This window comes from Perissodus microlepis, chromosome 9, assembly GCF_051167445.1.
Source record: "Perissodus microlepis isolate ML-2025 ecotype Zambia chromosome 9, ASM5116744v1, whole genome shotgun sequence".
In the NCBI taxonomy this organism is placed as follows: domain Eukaryota; kingdom Metazoa; phylum Chordata; class Actinopteri; order Cichliformes; family Cichlidae; genus Perissodus; species Perissodus microlepis.
This window is the reverse complement of record NC_140469.1, coordinates 8031786-8049363: the sequence shown is the minus strand read 5'-3', so window position 1 is coordinate 8049363 and position 17578 is coordinate 8031786. Positions and strand designations below refer to the sequence as shown.

Here is a 17578-nt window from a genome sequence, read left to right as displayed (position 1 = left end):
ATATTGGTCCGTGCAACCAACAAACAAAACAAAGGCTGCCGAATACTTTCATTACCATATATAACATAGAGGAGAGGTGAAATGTGTGTCCATAACCCATCCATCCATCCATCTTCATCCGCTTTATCCGAGGCCGGGTCGCGGGGTCAGCAGCCTAAGCAGAGAGGCCCAGACCTCCCTCTCCCCAGCCACCTGCTCCAGCTTATCTGGGGGAACACCAAGGCGTTCCCAGGCCAGCCGAGAGATATAATCTCTCCAGCGTGTCCTGGGTCTGCCCCGGGGCCTCCTCCCGGTGGGACATGCCCGGATCACCTCACCCAGGAGGCGCCCAGGAGGCATCCTTGTCAGATGCCCGAACCACCTCAGCTGGCTCCTTTCGATGTGGAGCAGCAGCGGCTCTACTCTGAGCCCCTCCCGGATGGCCGAACTTCTCACCCTATCTCTAAGGGAGAGGCCAGCCACCCTTCGGAGGAAGCTCATTTCTGCCGCTTGTATCCGCGATCTCGTTCTTTCGGTCACTACACACAGCTCGTGGCCATAGGTGAGGGTAGGGACGTAGATCGACCGGTAAATTGAGAGCTTCGCTTTTACACTCAGCTCCCTCTTCACCACGACGGACCGGTGCAGCGTCTGCATTACTGCAGCTGCAGCCCCAATCCGTCTGTCGATCTCCGGCTCCCTTCTCCCATCACTTGCGAACAAGACCCCGAGATACTTGAACTCCTCCACTTGGGGCAGGAACTCATCCCCGACCCGGAGTGGGCACTCCACCCTTTTCCGGCTGAGAACCATGGCCTCAGATTTGGAGGTGCTGATCCTCATTCCCGCTGCTTCACACTCGGCTGCGAACCGTTCCAGTGCGTCCATAACCCTCCATATTTATTTAACCTTAAATTTGAGACTTTTTGTCATGTGGATTTATTTTTTTATTTCCAAAAGGGAAGCAGGTCACCACAGAATGTCTGCTCAAACATATTTATATCCAAGTAACATGTGTAATGCATGCATGCATTCACATATTCACACACAAACAAACTATGAAAATGTCAACAGTGATTCCTCCCTCTCAGGTCCTCGGCTTTACTGAGGTTGAAAAACCAAAGCCGGCAGAAGAGAAACCGACACAAACACAGTCAGAAACGTCGTCGTCGTCGCTACAGACGCCAATGCAGACCCTGATGCAGACACGGATGCAGACGCAGATTCAGCAGCAAACCAGACTGCCGGGCTACCTGCGCAAGGTGGTAACAAAGCGAATAACTGTGATCTGACAGGGAAATTCAAGGTTTTAGCTCCAGAGTATCTCACACCAAACTTCTCACCACATATATCCAACACATAGCTAACACCTTAAAACAGAATTAGTAGAAAGCAGATTTATGCAGCAGGTGAAAAGTTCAGTGTCAACAAAAGCGTAACATCATACATGTTCTAAATGTTTAAAATATTTGAGCGTTTGTTTCGTCTGTTTTTCCTTTTTCTGTATTCTTTCCAAAAGATGCAGGAGGCCTTGTAAATACAGATTACTACTGAGCACTTCAGTTCCTTAAGACTTTGAATCCAATCATTCAGTGGATGTTAGTTATGAGAAAGCTATTACCAAATGAAAATAAACTAACATTGATACATTCAAAAAGGCCAATGCAGAGTTATGTTAGCCATATTAGCTGTCTTTCATCTGTCTTTTGTTCATCGTGGCTTTATAACACGTAAGTCTTCTCTGGCTGTTCACAGTGTCTGAAACCCCAGACCGATGAGGACGATGTCCACGCCAAGTTTGCCAAACTACTAACTGATCTGAACAAGGCTGATGCTCCATACTCCCTCAGTCTTGCCAACAGACTTTACGGGGATCGGTCCTACACGTTTCTCGAGGTGTGAGAGGAAACCTGTTGTTACTTAGACTTACAATAAATGACTAACCTGTGCAGTGAAACCTGTTATAAGTCATGAGACCAAAGCTGTGCACGTTTCTCCCTGCTCCCTGGATTTTCACTTACACAAAGTTTAGGACAGTAATGCTAATTTAATACCATGAAGTTGGCTACATCTAGTCAGTAGTAGTGGTAGTACAAGTTCACTGTATTTACTGGAAACATTTCACAAGAATATGTTCTATGATAAAAAACAGACAAGTCTTCATTTATAGAGCACATAAAAAAGTATAGTGGACTAAGTTGCTTTCCAGTTAAAACGCAGCAATAAAATAGAAAAATTTGTATTAAAAATTAAATTTTTTCAGTAAAACTGAAAAAGTAGAAATAGAACTAAACAGATAAAACTAAAATTAAATATAATCATTTTACAGTTTTATTTATTTATAGTTCATAACAAGAGACAAGGCACCATTTCTGTCCTTTGTGTTCCAGTTATCACAGCAGATTAAACTTTTAAAATATTTGCAAATAGTATAAAGAAATATATAAAGAAGTAAAACAGTAATTTATTAATACTTAGAAATACTAAAATGTACATTTGTCAGCAAAAACTTCTGCCATCTGAACCGAAACGTTACAAACCAGCTTACCCACAATCTGTGTATTTTTCTATGCTGGCTACTTAAATCGGCATCCAACAAGCTATTTGCTTTAATCTTTTATTAGACAAAGGCTGACTGGTTAGTTCAAGCTTCAACTGCATCCAAAGGACTGAAAATGTTTTAACACAGTGACTGAACTTGATTGAAGTCTCCGTAGTTTGTTGAATCTGTTTCGAGTGACTTATTTTCACAATTCCAGGAATTTTTAAAAGGCACCAAAAAGCATTACAACGCTGAGCTCGAGTCTGTGGACTTCAAAGGAAATGCAGAGGAGGCCAGGGTCCACATCAACAGCTGGGTGGAGAAGCAGACACAAGGTAAGCATAATGTAACTTTAAATGATCTCCACTGTAAATCCTTGGGGATCAGTTGTGTTGTGTTCAGTTGAGACATTATTACCGGATTGTCCACCGTCCACATTATTTTCTGTTTCCAGTTCTTCCAGTCTAATTTCTATTCAGTATTAAGCAGCATTATCTCTGGGTTTTACTGTTTGGTTTCATGCTATTAATAAAACCATCACAGCAGTATGTTGCTGTAAATAGCAGGCCAATTCTTCTATTCTTATTATATTATGTGTGATGTGATGGGTACTTCTACTTTGATCACTTGTGTCTTTAACATATTTTTATTTTTCAGGCCCATTTAGGATTGGCTGCTATTGATTCTATATCTTTATATTATCTTAAGTGCAGCAGGAAATTCATTCATTGTTTTTATAAAAGCGCTATACAAATACAGGCCATTTATAAATCTACCATCTATAATAATAGGATACAAGGACTTTCCATGAGGGTTATAGGACTGTGGTGCCACCTGCTGGAAATGAGACAATCTTAATCCCAATTGAAAAAAGACATTATTTTTGTAGGAGCCATTTTTGGGTTGATACCTTATGTTGCAGCTAGAGGTAACCTTTTTAAGTTTCTTTTTTTTTTTTTAACTTTATTTAACAAACAATGAGTATACAACATACGAACAGATGAAGTGTACAAAACAACAGAACATGAACACAAAAAGCCAAGGGTAAAAGAAAAAGGTAACAATTATAAGAATACACGCAAAAATTCACATACATATATTGTTTTGAGAGCCTTTTTGTTGGTGGAGTCTGATATTGATTGTATGTACATTTCCACATCCTTAAAATAATGACAGAAATATGGTGTTTTGTTAGTAAACTTACATTTATGGATAAACAATTTAGCTAAAAGTATTAACAAATTTATCATAAAAAAACATTTATCATACTTCTTGGGGAACTTAAACAAACAGAATAAAACATTTTCCCATCGTAAAGAAAACTCCCTTAAAATATGGACAATAACAAACCTGCTAAATTCCTTCCAGAATCTCTGTGTAAGAGAACAGTACCAAAAAAGATGTGTCACAGTTTCTGGATGATCCCCACAGAAAGTACAATTAGTATTTATGTCCCTTTTAAATTTTACCATGTAGTGACTGGCTGGATAACATTTATGTAGAATTTTAAATGAGACTTCTTTCACCTTATTTACAATCAAATATTTATGGGGGACCATCCAGACTGTCTTCCACTTGATATCTGGAACATATCGGTTCCAATAAGATATTATATATGGGAGAGAGACAATATCTTCTTGGAATAAACTACGTATTCTCTTATTGCTGTTCCCAAGTTCCTGTGAAAAGCAGATTTTTCCTATTGGTGACTCAGCTGGATCAGGGAGAGTGACTGAGGTAGATATTGAGCTGTCAGTGTTTTTATATAACATTAAAGTCCCTGAGGGTATGGCACCAAGCACCATTGAGAATTCCACCTTTTTAAGTTTCTGTCTGGTAGGTTTATGTAAGGTATTTAAGGTGGACGCACGTAATCAGCGTCAGGTGTGTTGTTAATCATAAGAAGGCAAAACGTTTGTGACCGCTGAGCTTTTATCTTAAAATGTTTGGAACAAAGACCAAAAAGGACAAGATAAGTACTGCTGGAGTTATTGGACTGTTTAATTAATTCATGCATACCAGAAGCATCGCGTCACCCCCGTTAACAACCACCTCAGTGGCTTCAAGCGTAGGCTTGAATTTTGTTCAAGCCTACGCTTGAATTTTTGTTTTTTGTTCCCTGTTATACTGATCATAAAGCTTTTTTCCCCCTTTTTAAAATAAAAACCATCTTGCTGTTGCCCTGTTTTCTGATTTTATAGCTGAAGATGTTGTACAGTAACTAGTGCATCTTTGGTAATAGTTAATAGTTTTCATAAATTCTTTTTACCAGATAAAATCAAGGACTTGCTAAGCCAGGATGCAGTGGGTAGCCTGACGAAGCTGGTTCTCGTGAATGCCATTTACTTCAAGGGCAGCTGGAACACGCAGTTTAAGGAGGAGAAGACTGCTGATGTGCAGTTTCGACTGAACAAGGTAACAGTGCAGAAAAGCAGCATAGGATGGTGCAGTTATACTTTGATCTGTCATACTACAAACGAGCTGTGGATTTTGCTGAATGAAAAAATAAAGCCTGGAGCTCTGAGGGGATAAAATCGTGCTTTTAGGACGATCACTTTCCAACTTTATGCAGTTATGCAATGCAGTTTATTATTCATGTAATATCCAATAAGTTCTCAAATAAATCTAAAACAACAGCACATCACAAACTTCGGCTAACAAGAACAAATTGTGTTGTGACGTGTGCTCTACATCCAAATCCACTCAATGGCTGGAATAAAACCATGACAGAACTTTTTGAGATCATTTTGAGACTAAACACAAAAAACATTTCTCTCGTCTCCCCTATTTTTCAGAACGACACTAAGCCGGTGAAGATGATGCACCAGAAAAGTAAATTTCCTTTTGCGACCATTCCTGAGGCCAACTGCAAGGTAACATCCATCACTTTCAGCTTATTACAGGATTTCACCAGCATGATCTAAAACTTTTCTTTTACAAAATCAGCCTAAATTTCTAGATTAGGAAGTCAGATCATCTTTGATGGAGTAATAAATAAAAACAATGTTTCTGGACAGATTCTTGAGATGCCGTATAAAGGAAATGACCTCAGCATGCTCATATTCCTGCCTAATGACATAGAAGATGATACCACAGGCTTGGAAAAGGTAAGATGCACTTACCAGTACTTTAAGGAAATGTCCAGTTTCAATCAGACAAGCTAGTGACACTGTATCCGCACAGCTGGAGAAGGAGCTGACCTATCAGAACTTTGTGGACTGGACTCGCCCAGACATGATGAGCCCCAACGAGGTTGATGTCAAGCTCCCTCGATTTAAGATGGAGCAGAAGTATGACTTGGAGAAAATCCTGACCAAAATGGGAATGGAGAACGCTTTTGACATCTACAAGAGAGACTTCTCTGGTGAGAAATATTGCACCAATGAGACACACTGAATCAATTATACAGTTATATTGAGAGCACAAAAACTGCAAAACATCATCTGTTAAAGAAAAAAACACAACTGATTTCTGGGCTCTTCATCTACTAGGAATGTCTCCAGCAAATGACCTGATAGTGTCCAAAGTTGTCCACAAGGCTTTCGTGGATGTAAATGAAGAAGGAACTGAGGCTGCTGCTGCCACTGGGGTTGACATGGAAGTCCGCTCTATAACGATTCCCGTTGAGTTTGTTGCCGACCATCCCTTCATCTTCTTCATCCGACACAAACCCACCAAGAGCATTCTCTTTGTGGGCCGGTACTGCTCACCCGAGTAAACACCAGCTGACATTGGCATGAATTAAACATAAAACATTATATACAGTATAAGATTTTGTAAGGTAAACCTAGTTCATACAAATGAAGTAAAGAAAAGTTATTAAAACAAAACGCGCCTTGCTGTTTATTCTTTCAGTGTCCCACAGTAGCACATTTCCTGCTAGGAAAATGTCAGAAGTCACATCATTAATCATAACTGTAATATATCAAGTCACCTCTGTCTCTTGTTACCAGGACTTTTTAAAATGAATGGTACAACATGGAAAGAGGCCCTACACAAGAGTTTAGGTTTGAGCTCAATATGCGATGATCCTTTCAGCCATGACATTTCTGACATGGGAAACCAGGGAATTTGATTAGAAAATGGTAAAGGATTTTCTTTTCAGTTAGAAACTGGATTTGTGTAACATGATGGTGAAAACCCCCCAAAGAAACCAGCATATGATCAGTCGCTATATTGCATTTAATACAAACGTCCTTCGTGTATCTTTTGAATACAGAACAGATCATTTCTGATATCTATGAGTAAACCCAACGAGCACGTGTCCCAAAAGACCCACAGTGTTTTTATCTGGCTTTTCCCTGACAGTTAGTGGACACTGACAGATGTGTGCTGAATATGAAAGGAAACAAAAGAACTAAAGAAGGTTTGCAGTGTTAAAAACAAAAACTACATGAAGGTTGTTTCATCCTGCTGTAACTTATGACAGAAGCATCTTTTGTTTGTTTTTTAATTTATTTACACAAAGACGGATGTTGAAATAACAGGAGTAACAGTTTAATTCAATTGAAATCAGTCCAATAGTCTATAGTGAAATTATTGTTTTTCATTAGTTCGCAAAAGATGGGGGTTGTTGACTGCAATTCAGTGACTGCAACAGGGGAGGACGCCAGTTTGGATGGAGGGGAATCAGCAGGACAGATGAGATTTTGTTTAGGAGTCGAGTAGTTGTGTGAATGAGGAGAGGAGAGCACATTAGACTGCTGAGAGACGGGGAGGTAGTCAAGCACTGACCACATGTCTTCTTGGATTTCAGCAAAACAGATGGGCTCATCTCGGTCTTGAAATAATTCAACTCGGGGTTGAACTGATGCAGTTTGAGAGGCATCTACAGGAGAGGCAGGGGTGGGTGAGGGCTGCTGAGACTGCGCAGTGATGGGGAGGGGGTCAAGCTCTTCCAGCACTGACAGCAGTTCTTCCTCACTGTCTGCGACAAAGGCTTCCTCTGTCTGGAACTGAAGGGCTGCAACAGGGGAGTCCAATGAGGCGTCCTCAGGGAAATTCATGTGAGAGGCAGGGGAGACCTGATTTTCTTGACAGAGAGGTGTGTAGGGTGATGCCTGTCTGTTTGGCAGTTGCAAACACACTGGCTGCTGGCGAGGCACGCTGCTGTCATCTGGCTTTGTCTGTGGCTGCTCATGTGGCTCTGTCAGAAATGAAGGAGAAGAAGAAGATGGCTGTGACTCAGCTGGCCTCATACGCAAGTTGTTGGCTTGTTGAGCTTCTTCTTCATGTACAGATGCAGATTCTGCAACGCAAACAAAAATACATTAAGTCTTCTTTTTTTCAACACATTTTTGTCTCGTTTTCATCACATTTCTTATGTAAGATGCTGGGATACCAAGAAATCTTCTTTCACCTTTTCTAAGTCTGATTCTCTTCCTCTTCTTGCCCTGAAAACAAACACAGAGTTTTCATTAGCTGATACAAACTCTGTGCAGTGACTGTTTCATCATTCAGTGCAGTGATGCACACATGTATGAACTGCATGTTGGCACTTTGGACATACATAGTTTTCTTTGGTCGACCAGGCTGGATGCTCTTTGGCATGATTCAGTCTTTCTGTTTCAGCCTGCTTGAAATATCTGGCTTTCTGGTCGTTTGAAAGCGACTTCCACTGTGGACAGAAGATCATAAGAACACACTGTGAGCACTGCTACTACACATAACTACAGGACAGCTGGGACACATGCAAAAACATGAGCAGACAACATTAACAGATGCATTAATGTATGCAGAGTTACACACTTACTCTCTGTCCCACCACTGCATTAACTCAATCATTAGTACAGACACAAAACAATCCACAGAAAGGTTCATGCTTGTCTCTGTTTTGAGCTTGTGGGTTGAATGTATTTAATATTTCTGATACAATTTGCAATAAAATCCTTCAGTTATTGAAGAAAACAACTGTCAGTTGTTGCGTCGCTGTTCTTTTATAAAGTCCTACAGTTGCTGTACACATCAAACACACAATGATACTTCATTAATCAAACCTTACAACAAATAACATCTAAAGAAAAAGTAGTTCAATTGGATTATGACTTAAACTATGGAGCACATAAAGTGGCAGCTATTTTACACATACAGCCTGCTACAGCTTTCAATAAAAAGAGTAAACATGCTTGTTTAGAAGTGTTTCACAAGAGCCCTACAGTACCCTATTAACATTTTCTAATATTGTATTTTATCCAGTTGTTTGAACTGACAGGACTCACTGCCTTCTTAGAGCTTTAGCTTGCTCATGTTTTTGTGTTTTTTGCGTCTTGTATCTTGTAAATTATTCTTTTTTTTTTTTTTAATTTATACTTTTCTGTGTTTGTCAGGTTTCCTGTTTTATTATTTTCAAAGTCCCCCCTTGTTCTTTGTCAGAGTGTCTGCTCATCTAGCCTCATGTCTCTCAGGTTGCATGTTCTCTGTTCCCAGTGTTTCCCAGTTTAACATTTCTGTTGTAGCTTCTTCTTGCGTCTTGGACACTATGGGGCTGTATAAAAATGTGTCAGTGTCCAATTACAGTTAAGTGTATGAATATGTATGTGTGTTGGCCCTGCGACAGACTGGCGACCTGTCCAGGGTGTACCCCACCTCTTGCCCTATGACAGCTGGGATAGGCTCCAGCACGACCCTGAAAAGGATAAGCGGAAGCAAATGGATGGATGTATGATTATAATAAAATACTTCTAACTGAAAGTTTTTGGTTGAGAGCAGAATATGTCCATGTATGCCTTCTAATCTGCCAAATACTTTAATTATTCTAATTACCATAGAGGGGAGGTGAAATGTGTGCCCCCAATCCTCCATATTTAACCTCAAATTTGAGACTTTTTGTTATGTGGATTGTTTTTTCATATCTCAAAGGAAAGCAGGTCAGCACAGAATGTCTGCTCAAACATATTTATATCCAACTAGTATTGGTATGCATTCACATATTCACACAGAAATACAGAAGATATTTGCAGCAGAAACTACAGATGCACTTCTGAAACAGTGCATGCACGTGACAGCTAATTTAATGTTTTTATTTAAAAAAAACTAAAGCAAACAGAAAACATTTAAAGCAATCGCAGAGCATCACTGTCATCACTGTTGCTCTGATGTTTGAAGTGGAATGTTTATTTCCTATTTAGCTCAGGTTTGGTCTCCATCACTGCCTGAGCCATAACAAAAACTCAGAATTGTTTTGCATGTGCAACACCCCCCCACCCCCAAACCCACGTTTCTTCCTTCCCTTCCCTTTCACAGTAAAAGTCCTGGAAACTAAACTGTTAGGTTTTGTATTGTTGATTGTCATTTATGCTTAGAAATATCTACTTGTATATGCTTAGAGTTTTATAATTAGTTTTAGATTGGTAGAGGTGTGATCCTTAATAGTCTGCAAACTTTGTGTGCATTCCAGAGCACTCTGGGAGCATGGGAGAGGTCGTACCTTGTCTCATTGTTTTATGGTAGGATAAACGTATCTATATCTGTTTTAGTCTAAGTGCCTTTTGTTTAGATGAACTGCTGGACTTCCAGACCAGCAGGTTTAGGGAAGTCATTTATGGGGTCACACTCTGACCCCACACATACACACACACACACACACACACACAGGCAAGGTACTCTTTGTTTGTATGTAGACGTCATATGTTAATGAACCTATGTATATTCATGTAACCTCAATAAAGGAGCAGTGTTACGGGGGAGCGGACGAGAGTCTGACGGAGGTCAAGTGGTGGAACGACACTTGGCTCCAGGCAGGTCTCCCTCATGCATGAGTAACACGAAGAACTTTGCCTACTTGGTGTTCAATGCTTTTGCTGTGTTTTTAAGTTGTCTCGTTCCAGCGGTGGGCCTGTGCTAGACAGACTGTGCTAGACAGTGTTTTTGGAGTCCGTGTAGCGTGCCCACCCCCAAGATCCTATATGTATGTGTTATGAGAGTGTGAGTAATGTGAATGTCTAAGTTGTGAGATAAAAATTGAGGCACAGGCAGCCAGAAGGGGACAGAGGGGGGGATGCCTCCTCTGCACCCTGGTGACACACCTTTCCCCCAAGGCCCTGCATGTGTGGATGATTGTGGTGGAGCGGGAAGAGGGAGGCAGCTGGAGATGGGGAGGGAAGGAAGGGAAGGGCAAGTGACCCCTCCCTGGGGCCAGCTCCCCCGCTGACCCCAGTAGGCACCCCCATACTCCGCAACCCGCCAGGGAAAGGGGGCCCAGGCCCATCCGGACCGGGGCCCAGAACAGCAGCGCCGCCCGGCCCAGCAGAGCCCAGGACAGCCCACCTGACCCCACCACAGAGAAAACTGCACCCACCCCGTCATCCACTCATCTTCCAAACTACACAAGACAATAGACACCCAGGCTGAGATCTTCCTCCACCTCTCCTGTATCTCCCCCTCCTGCAGAGTGAGTTCCTGAAGAGAGGAGACCTCCTGCAAGATGTAACAGCCTCCCCCACCAGTTGAAGAGCCCCCCAGGCGGCTCGATGCACCGGCGGCACTCTGCGCCAGGGCCGGGCCCCCATACACCCACCCGCCCATAACCCCAGCAACATACCAACCAGGACCCAAGCCCCTGAGGCCCAGCCAGGGCCCCAGCCCAGAGACGGAGCGCCCCCAGAACCTCACGCCTGTCCCGGACCCACCCAGGGGCAGCCAGGCTACCAGGTCAGTAACCTATGTCCATCAGCACAGACACTCCCCTAGCCCCGCTGCACGCAGCCAAGAGGAAACCATCACCTAAGAGCCAACAGAGCCCCCCAACAGGCCATGATTGGTTAGAATTAAGATTATTTTTATTTTTCCAGTTCATGAGGACTGTTTTCTTGGCTATGCATAAGGCAGTGAAAACCATATGGGCTATATTCTTATCTGTAGTGACATTATCTAAGCTGCCCAACAAACACACTAAAGGGGAAGTTGGAATGTTACATTTCAGACACTTTGATAAGTCTTCACATATCTCGCCCCAAAACTTCTGAACTGGTGGACAGAACCAAAGAGCGTGGATATAATTGTCCGGTGTATTGGTTTGACAGTGTGAGCAGTTGTTGGTAGACGTATAACCCATCTTGAACATCCGATGACCTGTATAGTGCACTCTATGTAGTATTTTGTATTGAATTAATTGAAGACTGGGATTTCTGATTAGATGAAAGGTTTTTAAGCAAATCTGAGACCAGAAGTTTAGGTCTAAGTTAACTGATAAATCCGCTTCCCATTTTGCAATAGGAAGTGATATTGACTCATCTGTTTTAGAAAGCATTCTGTATATTTTGGATAGTAATTTGGGGGTTTTAAGAGTAAGAAATTGAACCACACTTGGTGATATTTGTAGTTCAACTTGACCCGGTTTAAATTTCTTTTTTACTATGGATTTAATTTGTTGATATTCTAAAAATCTTTTCTTGTTGATCCCATATTGTGTAACTAGTCTGTCAAATGAAATAAATTCTGTTCCTTCTAGTATATCTATCTAAATATTTGATTCCTTTACCACTCCAATCTGAAAAGTTTATCATATTATTGTTTTGTAATATGTCAGGGTTGTTCCAGATAGGTGTACGTTTGCATGGGATTAATGAAGACTCCGTCAATTTTAGAAACTCTCACCATGCTGTCAGAGAAGAGCTGATGTTGATGCTTTTGAAGCATTCATGTCGTTGGATGTTTAAGCTGGTAAATGGTAGATCTGAAATCTCTAGATTATTGCAAAGTGCTTGTTCTACATCTAGCCAAGGTTCATCTAAGAGGATTCATCTTAGATGAATCTGCGTTCATCTTCATCACGCAGATTTACCACCTCAACCTCCTCAAAGCCTGGAGGGAGGCTTCTCTGGTGAGCCTGGTAAGAGAGAGAGATGAGTTGGGGCCGGAGGCGCCAAAATCTAACATCCCCGCCTCCCTCCATTGTAGTGATCATCTCACACAAGCCCAGAGGGCGGATGTTGCTGCATTGCAACAGCGCTTTGCCGACGTGTTCTCCCCCTTGCCCGGCCGTACTTCTCTCATAGAGCACCATTTTGAGACGCAGCCTGGCGTGACGGTGCGTTCACGGCCCTACAGGCTGCCGGAACATAAGAGGCAAATTGTTTTCCGGGAATTGAAGGAAATGCTGAGGTTGGGAGTAATAGAAGAATCACACAGTGCTTGGTGTAGCCCCATCGTTCTTGTGGTGAAGAAGGATGGGTCTATATGGTTCTGTGTCGATTATCGCAGAGTGAATGAGGTGTCACGTTTTGATGCTTATCCCATGCCCCGGGTCGACGAGCTCCTGGACCGGTTGGGCACCGCTCGCTTTTTCACGACACTGGATTTAACCAAGGGCTACTGGCAGATTCCCTTGTCTGCAGAGTCCAAGGAAAAGACGGCCTTCTCCACTCCGTACGGGTTGTACCAATTCGTTACGCTTCCGTTCGACTTGTTCGGAGCCCCTGCCACTTTTCAGCGCCTCATGGACCGGGTGCTGCGGCCCCACACTGCCTATGCTGCCGCCTATCTAGACGACGTCATCATTTACAGTGACACATGGGCGGAGCATGTGCGGTGTGTGGCCAAGGTGCTGGAGTCCCTGAGGCAGGCGGGGCTCACTGCCAACCCGAAGAAGTGTGCGGTTGGACGGAGGGAGGTACAGTATTTGGGGTACCACTTGGGGGGCGGGCAGGTGCGACCTCAAGTGGATAAGACGGCGGCAATTGCATCCTGCCCGCGTCCCAAGATGAAAAAAGAGGTGAGACAGTTTCTGGGGCTGGCCGGCTATTACCGGCGGTTCGTACCAGGGTTCGCGGACTTGACCAGCCCCCTAACTGATCTCACCCGTAAGGGTGCCCCGGATCTGGTCCAGTGGACGGAGTGGTGCCAGGCGGCGTTTGTGCAGGTGAAACGGGCTCTCTGTGGAGAGCCGCTGCTGTTCACACCTAACTTCTCCCTCCCTTTTTGTCTGCAGACTGACGCCTCGAGCAGAGGGCCATTTTGTCCCAGCAGGTAGGGGGAGTTGACCGGCCAGTCGTCTACATCAGCCGGAAACTGACGGACCGCGAGTCACGGTACAGCACCGTGGAGAAGGAGTGCCTGGCAATCCGGTGGGCGGTCGACTCCCTTCGCTACTACCTCCTGGGCCGCCCATTCACCCTCTGCTCAGACCACGCCCCGCTGCAGTGGCTCCACCGCATGAAGGATGCCAACGCCCGGATCACTCGGTGGTATCTGGCTCTGCAGCCCTTTAAATTCAAGGTGATCCATAGGCCGGGCGCGCAGATGGTCGTGGCCGATTTGATGGGCCCCGGCCTCAGTCAGGCGGTGGGGATGTGTGGCGTGGGTGTGGTCTGTGGCCAGCTGCAGAGGAGGGGTGACGCAGTGAGCTCCCCGGGGCAGCGCAGGGGCGGGGTGAACAGGTGTGCTGGGATCTGACAGTGATTGTGTCTCTTTATATGTTGGCAGTGACAGTCGGAGGGGGAGCGGACGTGACAGCAGAGAGAGCGGGAGTGTCTGTGTCCCAGTGAACAATACAAAAACCACAGTGTCAAATAAAAAGTTCTGCTGTCATCATATTCGCTCCAGCGTATGTTTATCGGGTCCAACGTTACAGGAGTCTTGACCATCTTTGGCAAGTTTTCTCAAGCATGAATTTTATAAAGTTTTCTCAAGCATGAATTTTATAAAGTCCAAACACCGCTCCCGCCTCAAAGATGAGAGCCTACAGTCCTGTATGAAGATCTGCAGCAAACTTCAGACACAGAAGTCACGTTAAAATGGTAAGGACAATAGTATTTTACAAGCTATTATTTTTCAGAAAAAAAAAATATTTTAGACTCCGAGCTGATGTAGATTTTTTGTATGTTCAGGTGCTTCAGTTGATTGCTGGCTGAGCAAAAAACCCGAAGAGGACGAGAGAACACTGACATGGACTTGTCAAAGACTCTCCTAATTTTCTTTTTCTTTTAAAAGCTGCTAAGTTGCAGCTAAATGTTTTATTTATATTAAAGTGGGCTAGTTTTGTATTTTACTTTTACAAAAATATACGGCGGACTTAAATAGGCCTACAGTTAGTTGTTTAATTTATTTCAAAGCAGGCCTACAAATGCACATTGCACTTCTGTTTGTTTTATTCAGTGGTTGTAACAGGTAAAATTAAAAAAAAGATGAAAAGTTAAATTATTACGTTATTTTTTGCGGCTCCCTACGATTTTTTTTGGCAGAAGAGGGGCAAAATGGCTCTTTTGATGATAAAGGTTGCAGACCCCTTGATAGGTTTGTAGCTTAAACCTATTCGCTGGAACGTTGAAGACAATGTAATTACACAGCAAAGCAAGACACGAGTAGGCAAAGTTCTTCATGTTTCTTGTGCACGGAAGAGAACTGGACAAACGCCGTTCCTTCGCTTGACCCCAGTTGCTCTCGTCCGCTCCCCCGTAACACTGCTCTTTTATTGAGGTTATATGAATATACATAGGTTCATTAACATATGACGTCTACATACAAACAAAGAGTACCTTGCCTGTGTGTGTGTGTGTGTGTGTGTGGTCAGAGTGTGACCCCATAAATGACTTCCCTAAACCTGCTGGTCTGGAAGTCCAGCAGTTCATCTAAACAAAAGGCACTTAGACTAAAACAGATATAGATACGTTTATCCTACCATAAAACAATAAGACAAGGTACGACCTCTCCCATGCTCCCAGAGTGCTCTGGAATGCACACAAAGTTTGCAGACTATTAAGGATCAAACCTCTACCAATCTAAAACTAATTATAAAACTCTAAGCATATACAAGTAGATATTTCTAAGCATAAATGATAATCAACAATACAAAACCTGACACCCCTGATCCAGATGAAATGGATGTACTTTATGGATCTTGCTTGAGAACTGTTGTTTATAGGCTTTTTCTACCATAGCACTGTGTGCCACAAACCTCAGAAGCCATAATTATAAGGTTATCCAATAAATAAAAAACTAAACGTGTTAATGTATAAGATTAAGATTTAATCTTATGATTTAAAATCCTTGAAAACAAAGCCTTACATTGGGAAAGACTATCAGCCTGAATAAAAGTACATTTCCACTGCATGGAAAGTCCCAAACCGAGCTTCTTCATTAACAGGTCTCTTTCTTATCTAAAGTGAGCATATGAGCACAATGTAGCTTGTTGAAAAGTAACTGAGCAAACATCCACAGGAGAAAAGAGACAAGACAGACAATAGTCACCTGTAATAATATTAAACAGAAAAAAAAGTGCCATACCCATTGTTGGTCTCACTTTGCATCAGGACCAAGCCAGACTGCCAGCCCAGCTTGGCACCTTCCTGCTGCAGGAAAACCCTGGTGGTGTGTGGATCTGACCCCAGCTCTCAGCGGTACAGTGGCATGGTCCAGGAGTTCTTCAGGAATGTCTGCAGCAGCTGTGGCCCAGGAGGAGCCAAAGAGAATATCTTGGAAACCTTGGAAATCTGGGTGTCTTGGCAGAAGGAGGCAAGGAAGCCATCAGCAACGCTGTTGCTGCTGGATCAGGGACAGAGGTGAGATCCATGAAAGATACCATGGTGTTGCTTGTTTTAGACCAATAATAAAAGCTCAAAATTTCAATGCTACTTTTCCTTCTTCTTTTTAATTTCCAATCCCTAATTGTATTTTCAGAAACATGCATTTAACAGAAGGCTACATTTGCCTTGGGACAGTTTTAACACATTAGCTTAATTAAATACTGTGCACAGTATATAATAGAAAAAAGGAGCATAACACATCTTTCCATTTCCCAGGTTGCATAGATATATATAGTGTACAGCCCACACTCCAAAAAGTTTTTTCTGATGGTTTTTTTTTTACAGTTTCTGTAAAAATAAATATGTTGCACCGGAGTTGGCCCATCATTTTGTGCAGTGTAACATTTGCATCAGTGTCGGCACCATCCACCTTCTCAACCAATCCAATGTAGGTGTAGGATTTTGCTTCTCTGTGAAGTATATGCATTTTGATAACTTATAATGAGCATTTTCTGAGCAAAAAATTATTAATGTTCCCTATTACTTTTTCTTAAAAAATGAACACTTAGCCCAACCTGCTTTCACCTCGGATATCCCTGCCAGCTGGATCAAAATGTCATTTCTTTGTGCATACTCAAATACCATGAACTAGCTTTTGAGTATGCACAAAGAAATTAACATATAAAGGCTGCTAATGCCTCTAAATGATCTGCCAGCTCTTTCTCCGTTTGTTTATCAAAGACTTGATTAGCAAGTCCAGTTCTTTTATATCCGTTTATAGGCTTATTTCTTTTCCATCTATCTATTTCTTCTTTATGTATCACTTTAATGTCATTCTGAATATGTTCATCTTTCTTGCAACCTGTCGAATGGACTTCCCCTTCTCCACCTCGTTCACTCTGTCCATGTCCTCTAAAGGAGTGAAAACCCTGCCTGTCCTCTCTATTATACCTCCAGTCTATCTATATTTTTGGTCTGAAATTAAAAATGTCATAGTGAAGGCAGGCAGGAGTGGTGGACCCAAGAGCAGGACTCACAGAGGCAAATTTGAACTCAAAACACCCGGCTTTATTGGGAGATTGCAGACTGAACAGAAAACTACCAAAACTGGGAAAGCAAATAAACTAACAGGCAGGCAAACAGGAAAACAGAACACACAGAGTAGAATGAGGGGCGACGCAACAATGAGCAGGGGATGACGCAGACATGAGGGGAACAGGACTAAGGGGAAACAGCTGGGAGACACAGCTGACACTGATTACACAGACGAGACAGGGAGAGCACCAAACTGAAAACACTGACATAAGACACAGACCTTCAAAGTAAAACAGGAAATCCACAGACTTGACTCAGAGACACGGTACAGACAGAGAAAAGAGAGAACTCATGGGCAGACACTAAGCAGAGGGAGCACAGAACCAAAACCCTAAGAACTAAAAAGTCTAAACCCAAACATTTAATCAAAATAAACTGGAACACAAGATCACAATAATAATAAACACAAAACCCTGGGTCAAATGACCCAGAACCATGACAGAAAAGTACAATGGAAAATTACAATAAAATAATATGTTTCATTTATAGGCCAGTGGCACAA

The 17578-nt window shown here is 42.6% G+C and overlaps 2 protein-coding genes across 2 annotated transcripts; one reads left to right on the top strand and one right to left on the bottom strand.

The window, feature by feature from the left end:
- The first annotated feature begins 883 nt into the window (after positions 1–883).
- On the top strand, positions 884–6400 carry LOC146379967 (leukocyte elastase inhibitor-like). The gene is made up of 8 exons (XM_084938901.1): positions 884–1241; positions 1735–1875; positions 2739–2856; positions 4794–4936; positions 5317–5394; positions 5539–5628; positions 5705–5885; positions 6013–6400. The coding sequence occupies exons 1-8, from the start codon at positions 999–1001 to the stop codon at positions 6237–6239; spliced, it is 1221 nt and encodes a 406-aa protein (XP_084795027.1). The 5' UTR covers positions 884–998; the 3' UTR covers positions 6240–6400.
- Positions 6401–6478: 78 nt separating this feature from the next.
- LOC146379966 (uncharacterized) lies at positions 6479–11028 on the bottom strand. Its single transcript, XM_084939909.1, has 4 exons — positions 10963–11028; positions 8031–8138; positions 7881–7914; positions 6479–7769 (listed from the first exon to the last, which is right to left on the bottom strand). Exons 1-4 carry the CDS (start codon positions 11026–11028, stop codon positions 7024–7026), a joined length of 954 nt encoding a protein of 317 aa, XP_084796035.1. The 3' UTR covers positions 6479–7023.
- Between the last annotated feature and the right edge of the window lie 6550 nt (positions 11029–17578).

Excerpts from the sequence above, each read along its gene's own strand:
- LOC146379967 (XM_084938901.1), top strand. The coding sequence starts at position 999 with ATGCATGCATGCATTCACATATTCACACACAAACAAACTATGAAAATG. Across the intron at positions 2,857-4,793 it reads GGTGGAGAAGCAGACACAAG|ATAAAATCAAGGACTTGCTA; the intron begins GTAAGCATAATG and ends TCTTTTTACCAG. Across the intron at positions 5,886-6,012 it reads CTACAAGAGAGACTTCTCTG|GAATGTCTCCAGCAAATGAC; the intron begins GTGAGAAATATT and ends TTCATCTACTAG.
- LOC146379966 (XM_084939909.1), bottom strand. The coding sequence starts at position 11,028 with ATGGGGGCCCGGCCCTGGCGCAGAGTGCCGCCGGTGCATCGAGCCGCC. Across the intron at positions 8,139-10,962 it reads CCTGGGGGGCTCTTCAACTG|TGGAAGTCGCTTTCAAACGA; the intron begins GTGGGGGAGGCT and ends TTCTGTCCACAG. Across the intron at positions 7,915-8,030 it reads GGTCGACCAAAGAAAACTAT|GGCAAGAAGAGGAAGAGAAT; the intron begins GTATGTCCAAAG and ends GTTTGTTTTCAG.